The sequence below is a fragment of the Schistocerca piceifrons genome, chromosome X, assembly GCF_021461385.2.
Source record: "Schistocerca piceifrons isolate TAMUIC-IGC-003096 chromosome X, iqSchPice1.1, whole genome shotgun sequence".
Taxonomy (NCBI): domain Eukaryota; kingdom Metazoa; phylum Arthropoda; class Insecta; order Orthoptera; family Acrididae; genus Schistocerca; species Schistocerca piceifrons.
Genome location: NC_060149.1, coordinates 197,744,352 through 197,768,633, shown reverse-complemented (window position 1 = coordinate 197,768,633; position 24,282 = coordinate 197,744,352). Strand labels below are relative to the sequence as shown.

The following is a 24,282-nucleotide window of genomic DNA, read 5'->3' as shown; positions in this document are numbered from 1 at the left end:
GTAACCACATGTACGGTAACTATCGGTGTCAGCACATAGAAATTGTGCTGTACAGTTAGTGCAGTGGATGGTGTTTTGGGTTAGCATGCAGGACGTCAATGGTTCAATCTTGGGTTGAGGCATATGGTTTTATTTGGTAAATGTAGTCCAGGTGGTATGGTATCTGGCATCTTAATCATCAACAGTGATTGCAACGGGTCATCTAGAAAACATTTGTACTTACATACTACAATTGTAGAAATGGAAGATTGGTCAGCTTTGGAAGAAGCCCTTTCCAAATCGTGGGCATGAATTCATTCTCACCACTTCATCTACTAGATTTGAAACCTGTTTTCTTTGTACCCTCCTCCAATGGTCCCACAGATTACTACCAACTATTATTCTTGCCTTAGGTTACCAGTAGGAGTAGCAATGTGCTTTGTGAATGATGTCCAAACTCAGTTACTATTTGTATGTGTTATCACTTTGGTCCCACTAATTATGCCTTTCAACACTGAGTCTGGCAACTGCATTCTGTTTAGTATTTATCTTCAATGCATACTTATTATTATTATTATTATTATTATTATTATTATTCTATTGATGGGATTGTGGAAACATTATGTCTAATACCGTTAGGGAAACAGCGTAATTCAAAACTGAACATTTCACAATTAGCAGTGTCGGGATGAATCACGCAGAACAGTACCTGTCAGAGGGGTAATGCACCTTAGGTGGAACAACACGCAGTATTGATGGCATGTTTATACTGCATGCGCTGTCCACCAGACAGGGACTAGTTGCGACCAGAGTAATGCGCCCATGACAGACTCCAATGTACACGAGTACACTATCTAAACCAGTGTGGCAGACTTAACGGAATACACAAATGATGAATGTTGGATATGCTTCTGGTCCTTGGTGCACCTGATAACCGGGCTGGTGTTGCCGCTTGTGAATATGCTGCTAGATATCCTTGTCAACACCAGATAGAAATGTGTTTCGTCGTCTGGAGCTGCTCCTTCAGGACTCGGGTCCTCTCCTTCCACCATCATGTGACAAAGGTCATCCATGTACTCGCCGCACTCTAGCTACTGATGCAGCTATTCTGGAGGTCATACACCAAGAACCTCAGTGAAGCAAGGCAGCTGTGCGTCTCACAATGCACGGTCATTAAGACTTTGTGAACACCGTAATATGGTCGGATGAAGCAGCATTTTCACTCATGAGGGTGTCTTCAATATGCACAACGCCCACCATTGGTGTGAGGTTAATCCACATGTCACTCGTGACCGTGAATATAAAATGTGCTTTGGTTTCAACGTCTGGACTAGTTGGGCGACAGGTGTTTGGATCCCTACATGTTGCCTAACCAGTTGACTGCACGAAGGTATCATGCATTCCTCTCAAACTGTCTGCCTGATGCTCTGGAAGATGTTCCACTACATGTTCGACAGAGGATTATTTGGATGGAACATTTCCCGGAAAATGGCTCAGATATGGAGGTCCAGTTGTATGGCCACCATGTTCGGCTGATCTAAATCCCCTGAATTTCTTGCTGTGGGGACACCAGAAAGAACACGTGCACTCTACTCTGCCAACAAATGTGGAAGAATTGGTAGTGTGTGCTCATGCTGCCCTTGTTACTGTGGACGCAGCTTTGCTGGGAAGGGTCCAGAGCTGCATAATCAGGAGGGTTGCGCAACGTTTGGACATGCAGGGAGGTTGTATTGAGCATCTGTTGTTCTGATGACAACGTATTCTGTTGTGAAGGTCACGCGGTCATTAATATGGACATTATTACTGTCACAGGTTCCTAATGTGCAACATCTGAGCACTCATTACATGTAGCATAAATAACAAGTAGATGTTGTGTTATTGCACTGTGCTATCATCTTTAGCATCTGATATTGTTTTTGTAGTTATTCTGTCCTTTGACAGGTCATTTGTTTCAACTGTATTTCTTATTTGTCCAACCACGTATTTGTTATGTTCAGTGTTACAAAAGGTTGTACATTTAGTACATATGTGACTTAAGAAATGGTGTATATTACAGTATGAAATGTCAGAATGAAATTAGCAAATGAAAAAATGCACCTCAACCTAAGAACGAACACTCTACCTCCTGCATGCTAACCCAAAACTCTATTCACTGCACCAACTGTACAGCACATCGAAAATGTGCTGACACAAATAGTTGCTATATATGTGGTTACTGTGTTGCCATATTGCCACTCTTTGAAGTCCTTTTTCTCCCGGATGTACTCACCGGACAAGGTGACAGACATTTTTTTTATTGTTGGTATGTGAGGAGTCTCGCTGCGAAGCCCAAGTGTGCAAATTTCACTTAACCCTGTACACTGGCAATCTGTAAGGAGCAGCGGAGGTAACAAGTCTGCCTCCCTCTCACAGGGCAACCAGAATAAACTTGTATTCTGTGTAGACAGAAGTGACCTATGGTCATGGAGATCGCCAATTCCTTCCAGTGTTGTGACAGTCCCAACTGAACTCTGTAAATGACCAGGATTAGCCCTTTCTCCAATTTCAAAATAAGCAAAGAAAACAAGAAGCAAAGCACAGCATAAATTATAACAACTTTCAAACTTTAGCTGGCAGACAAACATGTGTTTCTTTGTTCATTTCGAGAGTACATCTTTGAGAATATGTGGAGGAGTATTAGAGCAGCCACTGACAGCTATAAAGTACAGGGCATTGTCATCTCAGTTTTAGCAATGAAGTTGTTGGATTATTGTGAGACGAGCCACGCCCACTTGGTTAAACCTGCCAGTACAGCAGTAACGAATGGCTTTCGCAATGCCGGCAAGGGTATTACTCCCCAAGTGTGTTTCAGTGGCATTACCGAGTATGTGAGTAGAAGCAGCCCATCGGAATAACAGATGGCCTGATATAGTGTACAAATAGCTGTCAATTTTGTAGCAGTTTCATTCACAGCCGAGTAGCTCCACTATGACACATGGGCTAGGCCAGACAAGGAGACCAAATGGAACCACCAGCAGCAGTCACTATTTTGATTCTACTTTGAAGTACCAGCATCCTGCACTAAGTCCAGCCCTGGACTTCGTGTCACAATCCAGTGGACCTTCCCGGCTCACTTCAGCAGCAGTTGGATTCCTGCCCTGGGGGCAGACAGTTGCAGCCCACACAAGGCGCATCTTTGTGCTGCATGCAGTGACTGCACAGTTGCAGTCAGTCATAGCAGTTTGCTACTTCTGCAAGATTTGTGTCCACCTTCACATGCAACTTCCACCCAATGTTTAAGGCTCACGCAATAGAGTCACATGCCAGGCACATGTTTATTGCAGCCAGCTAGCATGTTGCTTGCTATCATACAAACCACCCACCCTCTTTCCGCTTGGTGAAGGCACAGTTGCCTCCTTTCATCGATGCACTGCTAATGTAACACTGCAAAATGAAACATTAATTTTGATAGCCCCTTCTCTCTGAGCCTTCCACAAGCCTGCTAGCCTGCCTCAACCATTCACCTTCTGCCATTCTTACATCATAGCCAACCGTTCATCCCCAGGACGGCTACAGTTCTACAATGCATTACTCGGCGAGTATGTTATACAAGCCATTCAATTACACCCAATTGACAATGCACAGGAGAATCTAGCACCATGTTCTGTTGATGCACTTGTGCACTTTTTATTTTGCAAACATGTTCTTACTCACATTGTCTTTCAAAACTGGTCTCCACCAGATGATGTGCATTACTAGCAACAAATAAATGATTACATTTTTGATATTTATATGCTGAAAATAAACTTTTTTATAAGGAATTTGCATCTACATATGCATTTATCACAATTGCAAATTTTTCAGGTTCCTAATTTGAACCATCGGTAGGATACTATGAAAATGCAATGAATTTACGAAGGATATTGCTTACAATACACTTGTGCAATCCATCCTTAAACACTGATTAATTCTGTGAGATACACCAAACAGGGCCAACAGAGGATGTTGGACACATTACAAACAAAGGCAGCACAAATGGTCACAGCTTTGCTGAACCTATGGAAGAGTATCAAAAACATGCTGAAAATCCTGACACGACAAACTCTTGAAGATGGATGTCAACTACCCCACAGAAATTTAATTACGAAGTTTCAAGAACCAGTATTTTGTAAGGAATCCGAGAATATATTGCAGCACTTGACATATGACTCTCATAGGGACCACAAAGACAAGATTAGACAACTTACAGTACACAGAGAGGTACTTAAGAAGTCCTTATACACAAGTTCCACACATAAATGGAAAGGGGAGAAATCCTTATACATGATACAACGAGTAGTACCCTCTGCCATGCTGTTCACAGTGGTTTGCAGAATATTGGTATAGAGGTAGATGTAAAACATGCACCTGAAGCAAGATTCAACAAGGAACAAGGAACAGAATGCAGAGTATGACGTAAGAGGCATATACTTTGAAGAGGGACAGAGATGCAATCAGGTAGTTAAGGTGTGACCAGAAGGTGGCCACATGGAATGTCTGTAAGATCTTCAAGAACATTCTAGAGTATTCTGAGTAGGTGGCCTTCTAGTCTACAGAAGCTTAGAAGATAAAGTAACTCTGGAAGACAATATCAGCCAAGTAAATGGATCGTACAGATGACTTGGGTATTATTATTCCTTTCCTTTCTCAGACATTATGTCTGGTTAAAAATGGAAAGTGACGCGGATCTTGATCAAGCGTGACTTCCTTTTAACTGTACGGAATATGTTACATTGTATTTAGGAACTTTCGGGTAATTGAACATGTATCAATAATTACGGATTTCTGTAGTTGTATATATAAGTTTGGATGTAGCTGTATTGTGTTGATGTACTGGTGGATATTGTGTGGTACGACTCCTGTAGTTGATGGTATAATTGGTATAATGTCAACTTTATCCTGATGCCACATGTCATTGACTTCCTCAGCCAGTTGGATGTATTTTTCAATTTTTTCTCCCGTTTTCTTCTGTATATTTGTTGTATTGGGTATGGAAATTTTGATTAGTTGTGTTAATTTATTCTTTTTATTGGTGAGTATGATGTCAGGTTTGTTATGTAGTGTTGTTTTATCTGTTATAATGGTTCTGTTCCAGTATAATTTGTATTCATCATCCTCCAGTACATTTTGTGGTGCATACTTGTATGTGGGAACGTGTTGTTTTTATTATTTTATGTTGTATGGCAAGTTGTTGATGTATTATTTTTGCTACATTGTCAGGTCTTCCTGGGTATTCTGTATTTGCTAGTATTGTACATCGGCTTGTGATGTGATCTACTGTTTCTATTTGTTGTTTGCAAAGTCTGCATTTATCTGTTGTGGTATTGGGATCTTTAATAATATGCTTGCTGTAATATCTGGTGTTTATTGTTTGATCCTGTATTGCAATCATGAATCCTTCCATCGCACTGTATATATTGCCTTTTCTTAGCCATGTGTTGGATGCGTCTTGATCGATGTGTGGCTGTGTTAGATGATACGGGTGCTTGCCATGTACTGTTTTCTTTTTCCAATTTACTTTCTTCGAATCTGTTGCTGTTATGTGATCTAAAGGGTTGTAGAAGTGGTTATGAAATTGCAGTGGTGTAGCCGATGTATTTATATGAGTGATTGCTTTGTGTATTTTGCTAGTTTCTGCTCGTTCTATAAAGAATTTTCTTAAATTGTGTACCTGTCCATAATGTAGGTTTTTTTTATGTCGATAAATCCCCTTCCTCCTTCCTTTCTGCTTAATGTGAATCTTTCTGTTGCTGAATGTATGTGATGTATTCTGTATTTGTGGCATTGTGATCGTGTACGTGTATTGAGTGCTTCTAGGTCTGTGTTACTCCATTTCACTACTCCAAATGAGTAGGTCAATATTGGTATAGCATAAGTATTTATAGCTTTTGTCTCGTTTCTTGCTGTCAATTCTGTTTTCAGTATTTTTGTTAGACTTTGTCTATATTTTTCATTTGGTTCTTCTTTAATATTTGTATTATCTATTCCTATTTTTTGTCTGTATCCTAGATATTTATAGGCATCTGTTTTTTCCATCGCTTTTATGGAGTCACTGTGGTTATCCAATATGTAATCTTCTTGTGTAGTGTGTTTTCCCTTGACTATGCTATTTTTCTTACATTTGTCTGTTCCAAAAGCCATATTTATATCATTGCTGAATACTTCTGTTATCTTTAGTAATTGGTTGAGTTGTTGATTGGTTGCTGCCAGTAGTTTTAGATCATCCATGTATAGCAAATTTGTGATTTTGTGTGGGTATGTACCAGTAATATTATATCCATAATTTGTATTATTTAGCATGTTGGATAGTGGGTTCAGAGCAAGACAGAACCAGAAAGGACTTAATGAGTCTGCTTGGTATATTCCACGCTTAATCTGTATTGGCTGTGATGTGATATTATTTGAATTTGTTTGGATATTAAGTGTGGTTTCCCAATTTTTCGTTACTATGTTTAGGAACTGCATCAGTTTAGGATCTACTTTGTGTATTTCCAATATTTGTAGTAACCATGAGTGGGGTACACTATAAAAAGCTTTTTGGTAATCAATGTATGCGTAGTGTAGCGACCTTTGTTTAGTTTTAGCTTGATATGTCACCTCTGCATCTATTATCAGTTGCTCTTTACATCCTCGTGCTCCTTTGCAACAGCCTTTTTATTCTTCATTTATAATTTTGTTCTGTGTTGTATGTGTTATTAATTTCTGTGTAATAACTGAAGTTAATATTTTGTATATTGTTGGTAGGCATGTTATGGGGCAATATTTTGCTGGGTTTGCTGTGCCTGCTTGATCTTTAGGTTTCAGATAGGTTATTCCATGTGTAAGTGTATCAGGGAATGTGTATGGGTCTGCAATGTAACTGTTAAATAATTTAGTTAGATGTGAATGTGTTGAGGTTAACTTCTTTAGCCAGAAATTTGCTATTTTATCTTGTTCAGGGGCTTTGCAATTGTGCGTAGAATTAATTGCTTGGGTGACTTCATGCCGCAAAATTATCACTTCAGGCATTTGTGGTATCATCTTGTATGTGTGTTTCTGCTTGTATCCACTGTGCATGTCTGTTATGTTGCAATTATTATTCTGAAAGTTAAAAATCAGAATAAAACTTGTGATCACCTCTTATGGGAGGCTGACATCTGAGGAAGACATTTGAAACATCTGAAGTGATGGCTTGAGTCTGACATGGAGGGGATGAGGACACACTCAGGTAGAGGAATGTGAGCAATGGATGAAGACAGATGTCTCGATAGCCTGCCAATGGACCACGCAGATTACACAATAGCTGTTTAGTATGTGAATCTTGCAAATGTCTAAGTTAAAAACCATATAGCTGTTAGCTTTTGGATACAATGAGTTCAGTTTTATTTAAAGCGTATTTTGAATCTGTGGCTAGAAAAGAAACTGTGCACTGATGATCATGTCCCTCATGATCAAGTAAGTCCACTTGCAGGATACACTGTTTTGTATTGTTGCATTTCTCCATCTCATCTCAGTGATTTTACCAATGATCATGGCTTAGTGTGTTATGGGTATGAGTAAGATTAATCTCGGATGAAGTTCCCATAACTTCATGTTGAATATGCAGGGAAGGCATGTTCCATGGTTTTCTATGAGGGCACTCCGCTACAGTGCCAGAAACAGACTACATCAATTTTTTCACATCACATGTCAAGCGCAACATTTAAAGACCACTGTACCTCCATAATGAATCAACAACATCATCATTTGGTTCTGTTCTTGCTTGCAGACTTAACAATCCCCTTCCCTGGGCTACATCATTTTAGAATTTTGATGTAAGCCAACAGTGTCAGGTAGAGGGACAGGTTACCTGGGAGCGTTGCTGTAATAAGGTAAGTTTACAGGTTGATGAACAACATAATGGTGACCATCAGCTGTAAAGTTGAGTCGAGTCTCTACACAACATATGTTTGTTCTTGAAAGTAACATCAGACACCAACATGACAAAAAGGCAAACAGCTAGCACTCAAAATTACAGGGTGTATACGTAGACGAAGAAAAAAAAAATTCCCGGATTTTTCCTGGAATTCCCGGTTAGAGGTACACTTCCCCCCGGGTGGTAATACCCTTTTTCCGTGTTAAGCGAGACTATACTTTTCCTCAGAACTGTAAAACTTATCATTCTTTTGAATGGTTACGGTTTTATACACTGGCGTAGAATTTCCCAGCACTTTAGAAAACGAAACTCAGGGAACAAAACACATTTTGGGAAGATGTCCAATGTGCAGCAACATGTACACTGCATATTTTCTTATTACGAAAGTATAAATTTGAATTCCACCAAACACCGCATGTTACTTGCCAAAACATTGAAATCGTGATTGCGATGCGCTTTTGTAAGCCTGTCATAGCTCACATCACAGTGATCTCTCCAGCCGACGACAGCGGATATTCAGAACATAGGACACGTGATGCAGTCAGCCAATAGCTTTATGTTCCTCGCCAATAGCAACATCACTGTTAAGCAACGTGAACACACAAATAGGAAAAGTTAATGGTTTAAATTAATATAAGTAGTGCTGCTACAAGAAAAGAAAAGCTTTCACATATAATGTTGCCCCTTTTTGCGCGTGTTACACTTTAAGCTATATTACACAAACGTGCCAGTAAAATTTTTAAGAAAGACATAAATGTCAGGTCTTCAGGGCTCGAAATTATTCTAAAATCATCATACTCAAAGAGCTGATTTTTAAGTGAGAGTCAAAAGCTCTGCGAGTTAAGAAATTCATCGTACATTCTCGCACATAGTTCATCTTGCGTAAAAGGAAATTCACTTTGAAAGTAACGCTTTCCAAACCACTATTCGTAATATTTTCCCGCGACCTGTTAGAAATAGGTTCGTTTCAGCAGTTGCCAGAGAGCGCCAGATAACAAGCGTCTTACATAATGTCACAAAAGAAACAAGATATTAGAGGATACTCCAAGAGCACGGGAATTTCGTGAACCATACTAAAATGCATAATTCGGCTTAAAGTGCAAATTCGTATGTCCAGATTCGGATTTAAGTTTTCTTGGAGTACCAGTACTGTATTATCTCATGTTTGGTTCTTTATTATGGTGTATTGCCATACGTTCTGTAAGATGAAAACATGCACCTGAAATGCAGCGAACAATTGAAACTAGCTAATAGCGTGGAATTAAACACACTGTTTCAAATAAATTGGCTGGTTCAGCCAAAAAGATTAATAAAAGCCAAATTTCTTTAGCAAATCGACAAAAGCAAGTTCATTGTTCTGGAATGCGATAATGCTTGACTGTCAGAAACGGGGAAATAAAATAAAATCTGAAACTAATACCATATTTTAGCCTGCTGTAATTGTGTGAATGTATTTTAATTCACTTGATAGCTCCCGATCACAAAAATCAGTTTTGTTTTCATTTGATGTGAGAGCAATAAATGAAAAGGAAACAGCAAAATTACTAAACGTAAATACGGGTCATGTGAGACTACCCACCTCCCTATTACAACTTAAGACTGCTCTGTAGATCTGCCCCTGATCTACGATATTGCCAAACCGGGACAATACTATAGAGTGGAGCCCCTCCTCCCTCGAGCGTTTGAGGAAAGACACCAAAAATTTTAAAAATAGACATTTCAAAAATATGTCCACTTTGCAGTGCACATCTTTCTGAAGAGTCTGGTACATAAAACATATGTGTTTGAGGAAAAAGAATACATATTATTTCGTCTTAAATGTGCCAAAGTGTAGTGCCATGCCTCTTCACACAGCATTCTTCTATCGCACGTCACTGTATTTCGTTCTGTGGAACTCAACCATGTAACATTTTGTAATGGTTTTGTGCGACATAAAATTAAATATAGGATACATAAAACCAGTAAAGACAATAGACAAGCAAGACCGTACACATTTCTTCAATCCGCATTTCTGCATTGCTTTTCTCACTAACCTTAGTACAGCTTTACAGGGCGTGCTTTCCTTTTGGGCAAGACTCTATTAGCTCATCACAGTTTGTCAAAAGTTTTGCTACATGAAAAATAGAAATGTCGTCGTTTAATACCGGAAAAGCTGTTAATACAAATAGTACCCAAGACTGGTGTGGTTTCTCGATCTGATTACGTCTATTTTGTCACTGTGTGCTGGAGAAAACAAAATAGGCCTTTCTAATATTTAAGCAATTGTAACACACACCAAATAAGCGAGACTGTTTTGGCAATAATGATCATTTTTATAATACGTCAGAATATGATTCACGAAGTACCAATACAAAATACCTATTTGGCCTACTACAAGCAAAAAGTTTCATGTTAGGAAATAGTTTCACATTTCATTCATACTCTGTAGCTTCTGAAGCATGAGATTGAAAAGTAATAGTACGAAATTTTTATATAAATTTGGAATCGTCATATTCTTCCATAATTTGTGTGATGTACCCATTTCTTCTCCTTCCTCATTCTAACAAACAATCTTGTCATCACTAATTCTGTAACCATTCCTGCCGGAGTTAAAACTTATTCTCCGGTTAACTTGACTAAACCTGCCACAATCATCGTTTTAGTTATCCCATGTTTATTCTCCGGTTTGTGTTATTACGTGTTCGTACAATGCGTTTTCCGCGCTACTCCCAGAATTTAACTTCAGTGGCTGCTACCATTCTGGCAAAAGATTTTCTGCCAAAATTCCATTTTCTTGGATACACCAAGAAGATAATACGTAATCTTTCTTGAAACTTCCTGGCAGATTAAAACTGTGTGCCCGACCGAGACTTGAACTCGGGACCTTTGCCTTTCGCGGGCAAGTGCTCTACCAACTGAGCTACCGAAGCACGACTCACGCCCGGTACCCACAGCTTTACTTCTGCCAGTACCTCGTCTCCTACCTTCCGAACTTTACAGAAGCTCTCCTGCGAACCTTGCAGAACTAGCACTCCTGAAAGAAAGGATATTGTGGAGACATGGCTTAGCCACAGCCTGGGGGATGTTTCCAGAATGAGATTTTCACTCTGCAGCGGAGTGTGCGCTGATATGAAACTTCCTGGCAGATTAAAACTGTGTGCCCGACCGAGACTCGAACTCGGGACCTTTGCCTTTCGCGGGCAAGTGCTCTACCAACTGAGCTACCGAAGCACGACTCACGCCCGGTACCCACAGCTTTACTTCTGCCAGTACCTCGTCTCCTACCTTCCGAACTTTACAGAAGCTCTCCTGCGAGCCTTGCAGAACTAGCACTCCTGAAAGAAAGGATATTGTGGAGACATGGCTTAGCCACAGCCTGGGGGATGTTTCCAGAATGAGATTTTCACTCTGCAGCGGAGTGTGCGCTGATATGAAACTTCCTGGCAGATTAAAACTGTGTGCCCGACCGAGACTCGAACTCGGGACCTTTGCCTTTCGCGGGCAAGTGCTCTACCAACTGAGCTACCGAAGCACGACTCACGCCCGGTACCCACAGCTTTACTTCTGCCAGTACCTCGTCTCCTACCTTCCGAACTTTACAGAAGCTCTCCTGCGAACCTTGCAGAACTAGCACTCCTGAAAGAAAGGATATTGTGGAGACATGGCTTAGCCACAGCCTGGGGGATGTTTCCAGAATGAGATTTTCACTCTGCAGCGGAGTGTGCGCTGATATGAAACTTCCTGGCAGATTAAAACTGTGTGCCCGACCGAGACTCGAACTCGGGACCTTTGCCTTTCGCGGGCAAGTGCTCTACCAACTGAGCTACCGAAGCACGACTCACGCCCGGTACCCACAGCTTTACTTCTGCCAGTACCTCGTCTCCTACCTTCCGAACTTTACAGAAGCTCTCCTGCGAACCTTGCAGAACTAGCACTCCTGAAAGAAAGGATATTGTGGAGACATGGCTTAGCCACAGCCTGGGGGATGTTTCCAGAATGAGATTTTCACTCTGCAGCGGAGTGTGCGCTGATATGAAACTTCCTGGCAGATTAAAACTGTGTGCCCGACCGAGACTCGAACTCGGGACCTTTGCCTTTCGCGGGCAAGTGCTCTACCAACTGAGCTACCGAAGCACGACTCACGCCCGGTACCCACAGCTTTACTTCTGCCAGTACCTTGTCTCCTACCTTCCGAACTTTACAGAAGCTCTCCTGCGAACCTTGCAGAACTAGCACTCCTGAAAGAAAGGATATTGTGGAGACATGGCTTAGCCACAGCTTGGGGGATGTTTCCAGAATGAGATTTTCACTCTGCAGCGGAGTGTGCGCTGATATGAAACTTCCTGGCAGATTAAAACTGTGTGCCCGACCGAGACTCGAACTCGGGACCTTTGCCTTTCGCGGGCAAGTGCTCTACCAACTGAGCTACCGAAGCACGACTCACGCCCGGTACCCACAGCTTTACTTCTACCAGTACCTCGTCTCCTACCTTCCGAACTTTACAGAAGCTCTCCTGCGAACCTTGCAGAACTAGCACTCCTGAAAGAAAGGATATTGTGGAGACATGGCTTAGCCACAGCCTGGGGGATGTTCGGAAGGTAGGAGACGAGGTACTGGCAGAAGTAAAGCTGTGGGTACCGGGCGTGAGTCGTGCTTCGGTAGCTCAGTTGGTAGAGCACTTGCCCGCGAAAGGCAAAGGTCCCGAGTTCGAGTCTCGGTCGGGCACACAGTTTTAATCTGCCAGGAAGTTTCATATCAGCGCACACTCCGCTGCAGAGTGAAAATCTCATTCTGGAAACATCCCCCAGGCTGTGGCTAAGCCATGTCTCCACAATATCCTTTCTTTCAGGAGTGCTAGTTCTGCAAGGTTCGCAGGAGAGCTTCTGTAAAGTTCGGAAGGTAGGAGACGAGGTACTGGCAGAAGTAAAGCTGTGGGTACCGGGCGTGAGTCGTGCTTCGGTAGCTCAGTTGGTAGAGCACTTGCCCGCGAAAGGCAAAGGTCCCGAGTTCGAGTCTCGGTCGGGCACACAGTTTTAATCTGCCAGGAAGTTTCATATCAGCGCACACTCCGCTGCAGAGTGAAAATCTCATTCTGGAAACATCCCCCAGGCTGTGGCTAAGCCATGTCTCCACAATATCCTTTCTTTCAGGAGTGCTAGTTCTGCAAGGTTCGCAGGAGAGCTTCTGTAAAGTTCGGAAGGTAGGAGACGAGGTACTGGCAGAAGTAAAGCTGTGGGTACCGGGCGTGAGTCGTGCTTCGGTAGCTCAGTTGGTAGAGCACTTGCCCGCAAAAGGCAAAGGTCCCGAGTTCGAGTCTCGGTCGGGCACACAGTTTTAATCTGCCAGGAAGTTTCATATCAGCGCACACTCCGCTGCAGAGTGAAAATCTCATTCTGGAAGCATCCCCCAGGCTGTGGCTAAGCCATGTCTCCACAATATCCTTTCTTTCAGGAGTGCTAGTTCTGCAAGGTTCGCAGGAGAGCTTCTGTAAAGTTCAGAAGGTAGGAGACGAGGTACTGGCAGAAGTAAAGCTGTGGGTACCGGGCGTGAGTCGTGCTTCGGTAGCTCAGTTGGTAGAGCACTTGCCCGCGAAAGGCAAAGGTCCCGAGTTCGAGTCTCGGTCGGGCACACAGTTTTAATCTGCCAGGAAGTTTCATATCAGCGCACACTCCGCTGCAGAGTGAAAATCTCATTCTGTAATCTTTCTTGCCTGTTATTCAACAGGGATGCATTTCAAAATCATACGAATAATTGATAGACCGACGTGTGCTGGATGCTAGGCGCTTTCTGAAACAAGGTCCCCCTACCCCAGAAACTGCCGGCCAGGTCAGATACCCCGGTTTGCTCCCAGCCCCTATATCCAGGACTGTTGCACATGCGTGAAAGCTTAGGCGCGCCAGTAAAATTTTTTCCGGGTGGTATCTGGCTGTTTGCTGCTATTGGTTATACAGCTAACTGCCACACTTCTGTAGCCAGAAGCGGGAGAAGGTACTACTCATACACAACTGAATTGTGCATGCGCTCGCTCACAACTGCTCTAATCAATGTACTGTAAGTAGTTGTGACGTCACGCTCATCAGAGGCAATTTGCTGTTGTGAAGCATTACATAGGCTTCCTAAAGCTGTTAACACATTTTGCTGTTGGCAGATGCTTGTGTGAGCACTGTGTTTTGTTGCTGTATATGGTGCATTTCCTTGGCAACTTAGTTTTATTCTATTTTTTTTCCTTCTTCTTTCTTCATGTTTTATTACTGAAGTAGCGAGATACAGTAATATCCTTTGTTAGAGTATTGGTTCTTACTGGTCAATGTTACAAAAATTTAACCGAAAACTAAAACAATGAAAAATTCCCAGAATTCAATTTAAAAAAAAGACCCGAGTTTTTCCCGGATGAAAAAATTCCTGTGTTTTTTCCTGGATCTTCCGGTTGTCCCAGGTCGTATACACCCTGAATTAATGTCAGTAAAATTCCCTTAAAAGTTACAATCACAGTGCTTTACCAAAAATGGTACCATTTGATGTTGCTTTTGCCTTTTTCGGATCTTTCAACTGCCTCAACCAAGAAGTTATTGAGTGACTTACTCTGAACCATGGAGTAATTTGGAATTTTTCACATCAACAAATCATTGCTAGACATGAAAGAAGTGATAAGTGGGGAGAAAAATATGAGGAATGACTGAGGATCCAACAGTGCAACTTTGGATTTGTAGTCTGGCACTTACCCAAACATACAATTAACAGATTATTTTGATAATTTTTTTGTTTAATCCTGTTTCTCTTTCTTTCTATTTCACTTTCATTTTATTATCAACAGTGATGTTTTCAAACCACTCTTGCCTTACTGATTATAATGGAGACAGAACAGACCATAACATCATTGAATGAACATTAAACCACCGATTTGGAGCAATTATGTGAGACAAAACTTCCAGCCACTCTGTTTAACTTTACACAACAGTATTAAAAATCTTTTCAGCAGACTAAAAATTATACCACATTACTTAAAATGGCTATACAACACAACAACATAGCAAGCGACACACAAAAGTTCTATTTATAGCAGCTTGTTCATTCTCTTGTATTCTCCTCCTTTCCCGGATCTTTCCACCGATTAACACAGGATGCAGCATTAATTCACTTTCCATTACAATGGATCCTGCTAGTTGACACAAATGCTATGACTGGATATGTATTTTGGACATGTTCACAAGGATGTAATGATTATAATTGTTGTTATTATTATTATTATTATTATTATTATTATTATTATTATTATGTTGTTCATTACAACTACTGCTCTTCACAAAGGGAGTAATGAATGAATATTACTAATATATTTATAGGTAAACTAAATATGAGAGAGTATTTACATATGGAATACTTACCTGAACCATCACTCTTCCTTGGACCAAGTGCATTTAAATGAGCAAAGAGTGGAAAATAAATAACAGAGAAAGATACATCTCGTAGCATTGTTGCACCAACACCTTTGTACAATCCAATTATGCCCTTTGTTCTCAGCAGTTCTAATGTGATAGCTGTAGCTGAAATTTTTGGTACAGCTAATCCTCCTGAAAATATCAAAGTAAGGAGTATAATTGTTTAAGTTTTCAAATTCTTAATAATTAAGTTATAAACAACTGAGTAACGTACATTATACCTGTATATTATACAGTCCAAATACAGCGATTTATCTACACAGAAACATCTGCAAAACAATGAAATACTAAAACTATATTACCCAGAACTGAAGATGCTATCATAACTTCACAATTCTATGATGCAACAAATGTTGGAACTATGAACAGATAATAATCTCTTTTTGTTTCCTAGTAGCTCAGGGGACAAATCCTGAACTGAAGGAAAGCAGGGAGATTAGGTTTTTAACATTTCATTTATGGTAAGATCAGTAGAGCTGGAGCACAAAAACAACCACTGAACCAGTCACTAGGTTTAAAAGTAAGATACAGTTCCTCTGTGAAAACATGGCCACACGCTGCAATTTACATAACCATCTTTCTTAAATCTTAATTTGGAACAAAAATTTGATAAATGTAACCTAATGAAATATATAGTATTTACTCTTAAATTCATTTGTAGCATAGGAGTTATCAATCAGAAATGATTCCAAATGATTTTTAAAACTTTCATTTGCCAGCACCTTACTTTTATACCTGAATACTTTTCTCACTTCTGGGAAAGAGTGAGAGAAGTTATGAATAGTGGAGGCTGTTTTTGTTCTACTATTAATTTCAAACTGTGCCAGATTCTTCACAAGTGAGCTAATGTATTGTGCGGCTATTGTTAATACGTCTCATTTTATAAATTGTTGCTTACATTAAGTTTGAGGCTGGACACCAAACAGTATTCTTACAGCACATTTCTGTGCAATGAATAATGTGTGTGTGTCTGAGGAATTGCTCCAGGAAATTATTCTATTTGCATCAATGAACAAAAGCATACAAAGTAAGCTAATTTTCTACAACTGTCATAAAAAACTCAGTTTTTACATGCAATGCAAATATTGCTGAACTCAAATGTTTCAGAATATTTATAATACACTATTTCCATCTGTAATTTTGAATCCATATACACCATAGGAATTTTGATCACTCAGTTTTACATATTTCCTTTCACAAATGCTGTATTGTTATTGACAATGACATGTATTTATTTGTATAAAATTGCATGAATTGCATTTTTCCAAAGTTAATGATAGGCCATTTATTGAGAAACAATCAATAATACTTTGAAATATTTTATTTATTGTACCATCTGTTGTTGCAACTCTGTTGGGCTTGTTTATGATTATCATCATCAGCAAAGACCATTATTTCTGTTTAATAGTGTAAGATGGAACACTGTCTATCTAAGGTGTTCCAGGAGGAATGGTCAATATTGAGGCACATGACAGGAATGTTCATTCAAAGCAAAAGAATCTAGTAAACATGGTCTCTAAAATGCTTATCTTAAGAGCTATAAGGACTCTCACCCTCAATACTGTGAAACAAATCTCTTCTTTTCCCATCTTAGGAGGAGCTATATTGGAAAAAAAAGGCAAGTCTAGTAAACATGGGCTCTAAAATGCATATTTTAAGAGCTGTGAGCACTTTTTCAGCAGAAGACAAGTGTGTCACTATAGTGAAGATGAGCGAGTGCCCATAGCTCTTATGATATGCACTTTAGAGAGATTTTTCCTCTAGTTTTGGTCCATACCACCACCTCTCAACATATGGAGAGCAAAGGGCCTGCACTAGAAGACATTCATTTCCCAGTATCAAAGATGGAGTGCTCATAGCTCTTAATGTATGTATTGTAGAGACCACGTTTACTAGACTCTCTTTTTTCAATTGATCGTTTCTATGACACCCGTAAATATTGACCATTATTCCTGTGACACCCTATGTATAGTAAAAACAGAAGTGGTTCCATAACTGACCCCTGTGGAACACTAGCAGTAGAAGAAGATTCATTATTAGAACTACATGACCTATCTAACATGATCCTTCACTTCTTATCAGTTGAATATGAAATGAAACACTTACTCACTTTATTTTGAAAGCCACCAAGCTCAGGTTTCTCCAAACCAATGTTGTTATTTGAATTTTAAAATGCTTTAGACTGATCACAAACAATCCTAGACTCAGAATCTCATATTTGGCAATATTCACGGCAATTTCTGAATATTTAGGAGAAAACACTGAAAGAAAAATTTTCAGTGATGGCAGGTTGATTGCATGGATCAGTGCCAAACACTGTCACAAGGCAGCTACAAGAGGCACACACTTTGAGACATGATAGGATGCCCACAGCAGCAGACTCATGGATACTCAGGGGTCTGACTAACACTATTAGCAATCAGACTAACTACTACACTGAAGGCTGATTCTACACTTTAGAAAAAGCAAAGGATGCAACTGGTTGCACAACAGAAGTCAGTGTTTGAATCCCTGGTGTACCCACTAATAGATGTAGCAAACACTAACAGCATTTTAAGTATAGAGTTTGAGAGCAACTTTCCAAGTGAGAAAGCAATTTGTCAGAGCTTACCAAGGCTGACAACGAGCGACGTGGGACTGGCATCCCCAATGATTTGACTGAGAACTGTCTGAATACAAAAACATGGGTTTTTCAAGAATTGTTGCAGCACACTATTTCTCCCTTCCCACAATCAACTCACCAACAGCACTTTACAGGCTTCAACCAGTCTGATGAGAATCGCTGCACTCCAGGGCATCTCTGGCCAAGCATACACAGATTCCTCCACACTCGGTATGTAGGGATATTTCTGGACTGGACATTAACAAACTACAAGTTTGGTAGGAACAGTGTTCAGATGAAAGCTAAGCATCACTGTCCTTCCTCTTAAAGCTAGAAAAAACAGTGTTTTATGTCACTTGGCACTGCTCAGACGCCAAGTATCAACCTTGCTGTCTCTGCTAAGATATGCTTTCTTGTGACCATCTTCTACTGTGACACTTTACAACAGCATCTCCAAGTCGGATGGAGTTAACAGTTAATTCTCTGAAGTGAAACTTCTCCCCTGGAACAGCTACCCAAAGTGTCTGCAATTTGCGGGTCTCTAGCATTACACAAATGAATGTACATGGTTCCAGAGACCTTTTCATGTCTCAAATATCTATGACGTATAAATGGAGACTGAAGCAAGGATGGATATTTGTATGAAGCCAGTAATTGTGCCCAGGTCTCTTGCTTACTTGGCAGATGCACTAGTAACCACTACACCACCCTGGCACAGTGGCTTTGGACAATTGCACATACTCCCCAGCACACCTCCCTCCTCAATTAAAGATCCCATTCATGCCTCAGCCCCCTTCCTGTTCCCCCTAGACTAACAGCAATGCAGAGGCTCTCCAACTGTATTGGAATAGCAGCTCAGCTTCGAACGAAACAAGGGGCATCTATGCCTGGGTTTCAGGCAGGATCCCCAATTCTGCAAATTTGTGCATACAGTTTCACTACCTGTGAACTTTCTGACTCAAATGAAGCATTCTGCTATGCTTGGACTGAGCTTAACGAAAGAAGAGGTAGCTCAGAAATCTGTACCTGCATCATGAAATATATTACACACATTCAACCAGGTATGAAACACATTTCATTCTTCTCTGACACCTGTGGGAGTCAGAACATGAATCAAAACATTGCTGCATTGTTCCTGTACTTGGTTCAGGCAACAAATTTAGACATTATTGAACCCAAGTTCCTTGAATCTGATCACTCATTCATGGAAGTGGACAGCGAGCATAGTGCCATAGAATGTGCAAAGAAATATGTATATCTTTGTGCACTCCAGGACTGGCTAAACATATTCAGACAAGCAAAATCAAAACTGTTTCGAAACAAGAAAGGCTCACCATATGCAATACACGATTTGAAACATGCAGAATTCAAGGATTTATCTAAACTTTCTACATATATCATTAAAAACAGAAGTACTGGCAGCGTGGGAAATAAATGTAACTGGCTGAAAGTGAAATGTTTTCATAACTAAAAATGCAGGCCAGGAGTGAGAAGTACAGATAAAATCACTCATCAGATTATCTACATCTACATCTACATTTAACTCCGCAAGCCACCCAACGGTGTGTGGCGGAGGGCACTTTACGTGCCACTGTCATTACCTCCCTTCCCGGTTCCAGTCGCGTATAGTTCGCGGGAAGATCGACTGCCGGAAAGCCTCTGTGCGCGCTCGAATCTCTCTAATTTTACATTCGTGATCACCTCAGGAGGTATAAGTAGGGGGAAGCAATATATTTGATACCTCATCCAGAATACAAGAATACACACATTTGTTAAAGGACATCCTTTAAATATGAAAAATACTGGCTCACAACATCTTCATCTTAAGATTCTGCCAATAAGTGGAAAGACAAAAGAAGTGTCCAATACAGTTACGCAAAAAGTGAGCCATTCCTGAGGAATTTGACGCTTGCTGTAAGTCTCTTCCTATTTCAACTGCAACCTGGTAGGGGGAGACAGCGACAGTAGTGACACAGATGTATGAAGTGCAGGAAAAATACAACTCCTTCAGTGTTTTATAACCATTTCATGATCTAATAAAATGACTGGTTATACTGATTCCAATTATTTTGTGATGCATTTTTAATATAACTTTGCTCAAGTTGATAAACAATTTGAATGATGTCTGCCAAAACCCTATAAGTGTAGCAACTTTGTATTTTCTGTTCATTACTAAAAAAAATTCAATTAACTAGCCAGTTATGCATTAAGCTTTTCTACAAAAGATCATTAGTTAACTACAGCAGTGGGACAATATCTGCGATGACCGTTATTTGTGGCTTGAAAAAGAAACTAAAAAAATAAGTTTTCTCAATACTTCCTAAAACATAGTTAACATGTTTTTGCAGTAAGCCAACGCTATACAGGACACACAACATGTCTAGTTGTTTAAATGACCTCTTACCATCATTAAAACTAACCACCAGAAACAGAACACCAGCACAGCATTTTCTCCTTCGCAGTCCGTTTCAGCAGAAAACCTGTACATTGTTGTTTTTTTAAAATATTCTGCCAGTGTCAGTCTGAATATCTATTAGAATACTGTGTTATTAGAGCATCCTGTAAATAACTGGATTACATCTATCAAGTAATTTTTGAGCTTTTTGGAAGTAACATTAAGACAGACTTGTCTTTATATTTAAACAAATCTGTAGCCTATGCCTGTCCAAACATTAGAGTATCGTGTAAAAATCTGAGCAAAATGGGTCAAGAAATTTGAGATATTTGCTAAAAATATTTCCCTGTTACACATCTGACTGAATATCATGTAAATATGTGAAGTAAATCATCAGGAGATTTTGGTTACCACATTGAACAATGACTTCTCTTATACATAAAAGTATAACGCAGCCAATGTTTGTGTGCTCTTCCCCCACAGACTTGTGTATATGTCTGGCTCTGGCAACTATGCATTGCTGACATGCTCCATATGCTATCAAGCACTGATGGCAGTCTTTAATACTGACTTCACTTAGTTTCTGTCATTCCCTCTGGAACATGGGGTCATGACGAAATTCTTCCACCTAGTACAATTTATAGCTAGTCTTTTCACTTCACTCCAGGTTTTCCCATCCTCTGCAGCTTCTCTCTCGATTGTCCTTTCCAAGGTCTGCTTGGGATGCCCACGTTTTCTAACTCCTTGACGGTTCCAGTCCAATGTCACTTTTTCAACAGCTCAATATGGTTTCTTCAATGTATGCACAATCCAGATCCATTTTCTTTCCTTGATTTGTATATTGATTGGTTGCTGATTTGTCTCCATCCAAAGATCTTCATTTGCCATTATATCTGGCCATCTCACATTTAAAATATGCTGGAGACAGTGGTTGATAATGGTCAATAAAAACTTGGAGCTGGTTTTTTATATGGTTAGTCACCTGCCACGTTTCACAACCATACAACAAATCAGTCTTCACATAGCTATTGAAAAGCTGGAGTTTGGCCTTCTTTGAGATGTTCCTATTTCTCCAAACAGGGTACAGTTGTACAAATGCACCATTTTCTTTGCAGATGCGACTACGGACATCATCCTCAGTGCCTCCTGTAGTTGTGGCTATACTTCTGAGTTAGAGGAAGGGTTAGACCTGTTCTACGTTCGCTCCATTGATGGCCAGCCTAGTCACGATGGTCAAATTTATCTGCATTTCTTTGGTTTTGCAAACATTTATCTTGAGGCCTGCAATGTCTGCCTCTCTCTGTAACCCCGCCAGTTTCTCTTTGATGTCTCAATATCGTTGTGCCATTAAGCAGATGTCTGCGAAACAAAGATCTTCGAGCCTATCCCGCATCCCCCATTGCGCACCTCTCTTCCGTCCCCCAATCACTCTTCATCACATGGTCCAACACCGAAAGAAATAGTGTTGGCGAAAGAATATACCTTTGTCGCATTCCCGAATTAACTTGGAAAGGCTATGTTATTTCTCCATTATGTAATACTTAACATTCATAGTCTTCATACATTTCCTCGATATCTTTGTTGGAATACCATATTTTGCAAGTGTATCCCACATGACTCTTCAACTGACAGAGTCTAAAGCTTTTTCAAAGTCAGTGAAGGTAAGGTAGAGGGTGAATTGCCACTCCACACTGTTTCAGAATAAGTCAGAGTATTGGTAAGGTCCACACGGCTTCGATGTTTTCTAAAGCCCGCCTGCTCTCTCCTCAGTTGTGCTTCCACAGAATCCTTAATGCAGTTTAAAATGATCCTCTAAAGTACCTTACTCAGTACTGACAATAGGGTAGTGCCCCGCCAGTTGTTGCAGTTTGTAACATCTCATTTTTTGGGTATTTTCACGATAACACCTCGTTTCCAATCTGTTGGCAGTTTCTCCTCCTTCCATATCTTCTCTAAGAGGATTTACAATAACTCAACAGTGGTGTCCAAGTTTGTTTTCAGCATCTTAGATGTTATATTATCTGGTCCTGGTGCCTTCCCATTCTTGATCTGTTTCAGCACTATCCAAATTTCTGCTTTCGTGGGTGCATTTACACCAATGCTGGGACTAGGATCGTTTTACTCCTTATTTTCTTATTCTTCTACCTCCCCGTCAGGGTCTCTAGTCAGAACTTCATTAAAAAGTTCCTTCCACCTATGTGATTGTTTTTCCATGTGTAGTTATTATTTCACCTTTCTTATTCCTTACTGGTCAGTTCCTCTGGATGCTTTTCATCGAGAGCATCTTAGTGATATCATATAGCTCTTTCATATCCCCCTTCACACTGACTGTTCTGCACTATCAGCCTGTTCATCTATCCATCTTTTGTTGTTTCTTCTTACACTCTTTTCACTTCCTTATCTGCTGCTGTATAATCAGATTGTGCTAGTGCTTTTTGTTACCTGGGCCTGCTCTGGTTTGCTCTTCCCTTGGCCTCCTTTTTTATGGGTATCTTCCTCCAGATATGTTCGGACATCCAATCTCTCCGCTGGCGATTTCTAAAGCCAAGTTGTCTCTCAGTCACTCGTACAAAAGTATTCTTAACTTCTGTCTCCATTTCCTCGATGCCCTTATCCTCAGTCATCTCCAGTTCCAGCGCCTGGAATCTATTCCAGAGTTCCAGCTGGAGCTCCTCAGCTATTTGTGGATCTTTCAGTTTACCTACCTCGAATCTTCTATTTCTTGGCTCTAATTTCTTTCTGGAAACCACAATCTTCATTCGGAAACTGGCAGTAACAAGATGGTGGTCGCTACTTGCGTCTGCTCCTCTTCAATTTCGCACATCTTCCAGGCTCATCCTGAACTTCCTGGATTCTGCAATGTGGTCAGTTTGATTTTCTGTAATATGATCTGGGGATATCCATCTTATTTTACGGCATCTCCGATGAGGAAACAAGGTCCCTCCTATTACAAGGTCATGGCTTGCGCAAAAGTCATGAAATCTTTCCCCATTATCACTGATTTCACCCAAGCCATATACCCCCATTATCTGTTTATGTCTACCGTAACACCGAGGATATCTTTCTTGCTCACTTTCCTTACAGTCTCTAGTAACAGGTAATAGAACTACTACTCATTCTCAATCTCCGATGCCTCTGTGTGGGCATAGCATTGGACGAGTGTCATGTTTCGTACCTTCCTCTTAAATCTGCCAGTCATGATCCTACTGGTCACAGGTCTCCATTCTAATAGGCTCTTCTTTGCTGCCTTGGTCAACAATAGCCCAATCCGTCTCAGTGTCCCCCTTACTCTTCAGATCCTGAGTATAAAAACTTAATTCCATCCAATGTCTGCATTCACCAAACTCTGGCCACCTCACTTCAGTCAATCCCAGGACATCAAGCTTATAGTTATTCATTTCCCTGGTCTTTTGTTTCAGCTTACTACTCTCCCTCAAGGTTCGTATGTTCCAAAAGCCAATTTTCATTTTCCTTTTCATTCCAAAGGTCGTCACCAGTTTATCCATCCAGTTTTGTATTCTCATCTCGGTTTCAGTAATCAGGTTATTTAAGAAGGACGGATGATTGGCCCACCACTTCCGATTGCCTTGGTGGGGCTGCCACCTAATCGCCCAGGCACTGACGATTTACTGGATGTTCGGCATATGGGCTTGGCATTTCCTCCACACCCCAGTACGTGATTTAACCGCCAGCATCGGTTAAGTGGGGGAAATGGAAAGGAAAAGAAAAAGAATGGGCTAGGGATAGGAAAAGGATAGGAGCAGCATGCAAACCACTTTGCCCGAAAGGACAGTGCTGCGTTGAGGTGGTGTCCCCTGAGGCGGGGTCTTTGATAGTGGGCAACGTAAATTTCTCTGTCACCAGCCTAATGGTGGCATTTGTACTTTAATAGGTGAGGTTGGAAACACAGTCAAAAACTGCTGTTTGTAGCGTTTTGAGCACAAATGGTCTACGTGAGGGTCTAGACATGTCACAC

At 40.6% G+C, this 24,282-nt stretch overlaps 1 protein-coding gene and 1 non-coding gene across 4 annotated transcripts in view; one reads left to right on the top strand and one right to left on the bottom strand.

Annotated features, from left to right (window-relative positions):
- LOC124721563 (mitochondrial glutamate carrier 1-like) overlaps positions 1-24,282 on the bottom strand; it is a 185,925-nt gene that overhangs the window by 16,140 nt on the left and 145,503 nt on the right. For all 3 annotated transcript variants that reach the window (XM_047246599.1, XM_047246600.1, XM_047246601.1), the window contains exon 7: positions 15,256-15,441. In XM_047246599.1, the coding sequence (XP_047102555.1) occupies positions 15,256-15,441 (186 nt within the window). The remainder of the gene's footprint in view (positions 1-15,255; positions 15,442-24,282) is intronic.
- Trnal-caa lies at positions 13,124-13,198 on the top strand. The gene has a single exon. It is a non-coding gene; the product is annotated as a tRNA-Leu (tRNA).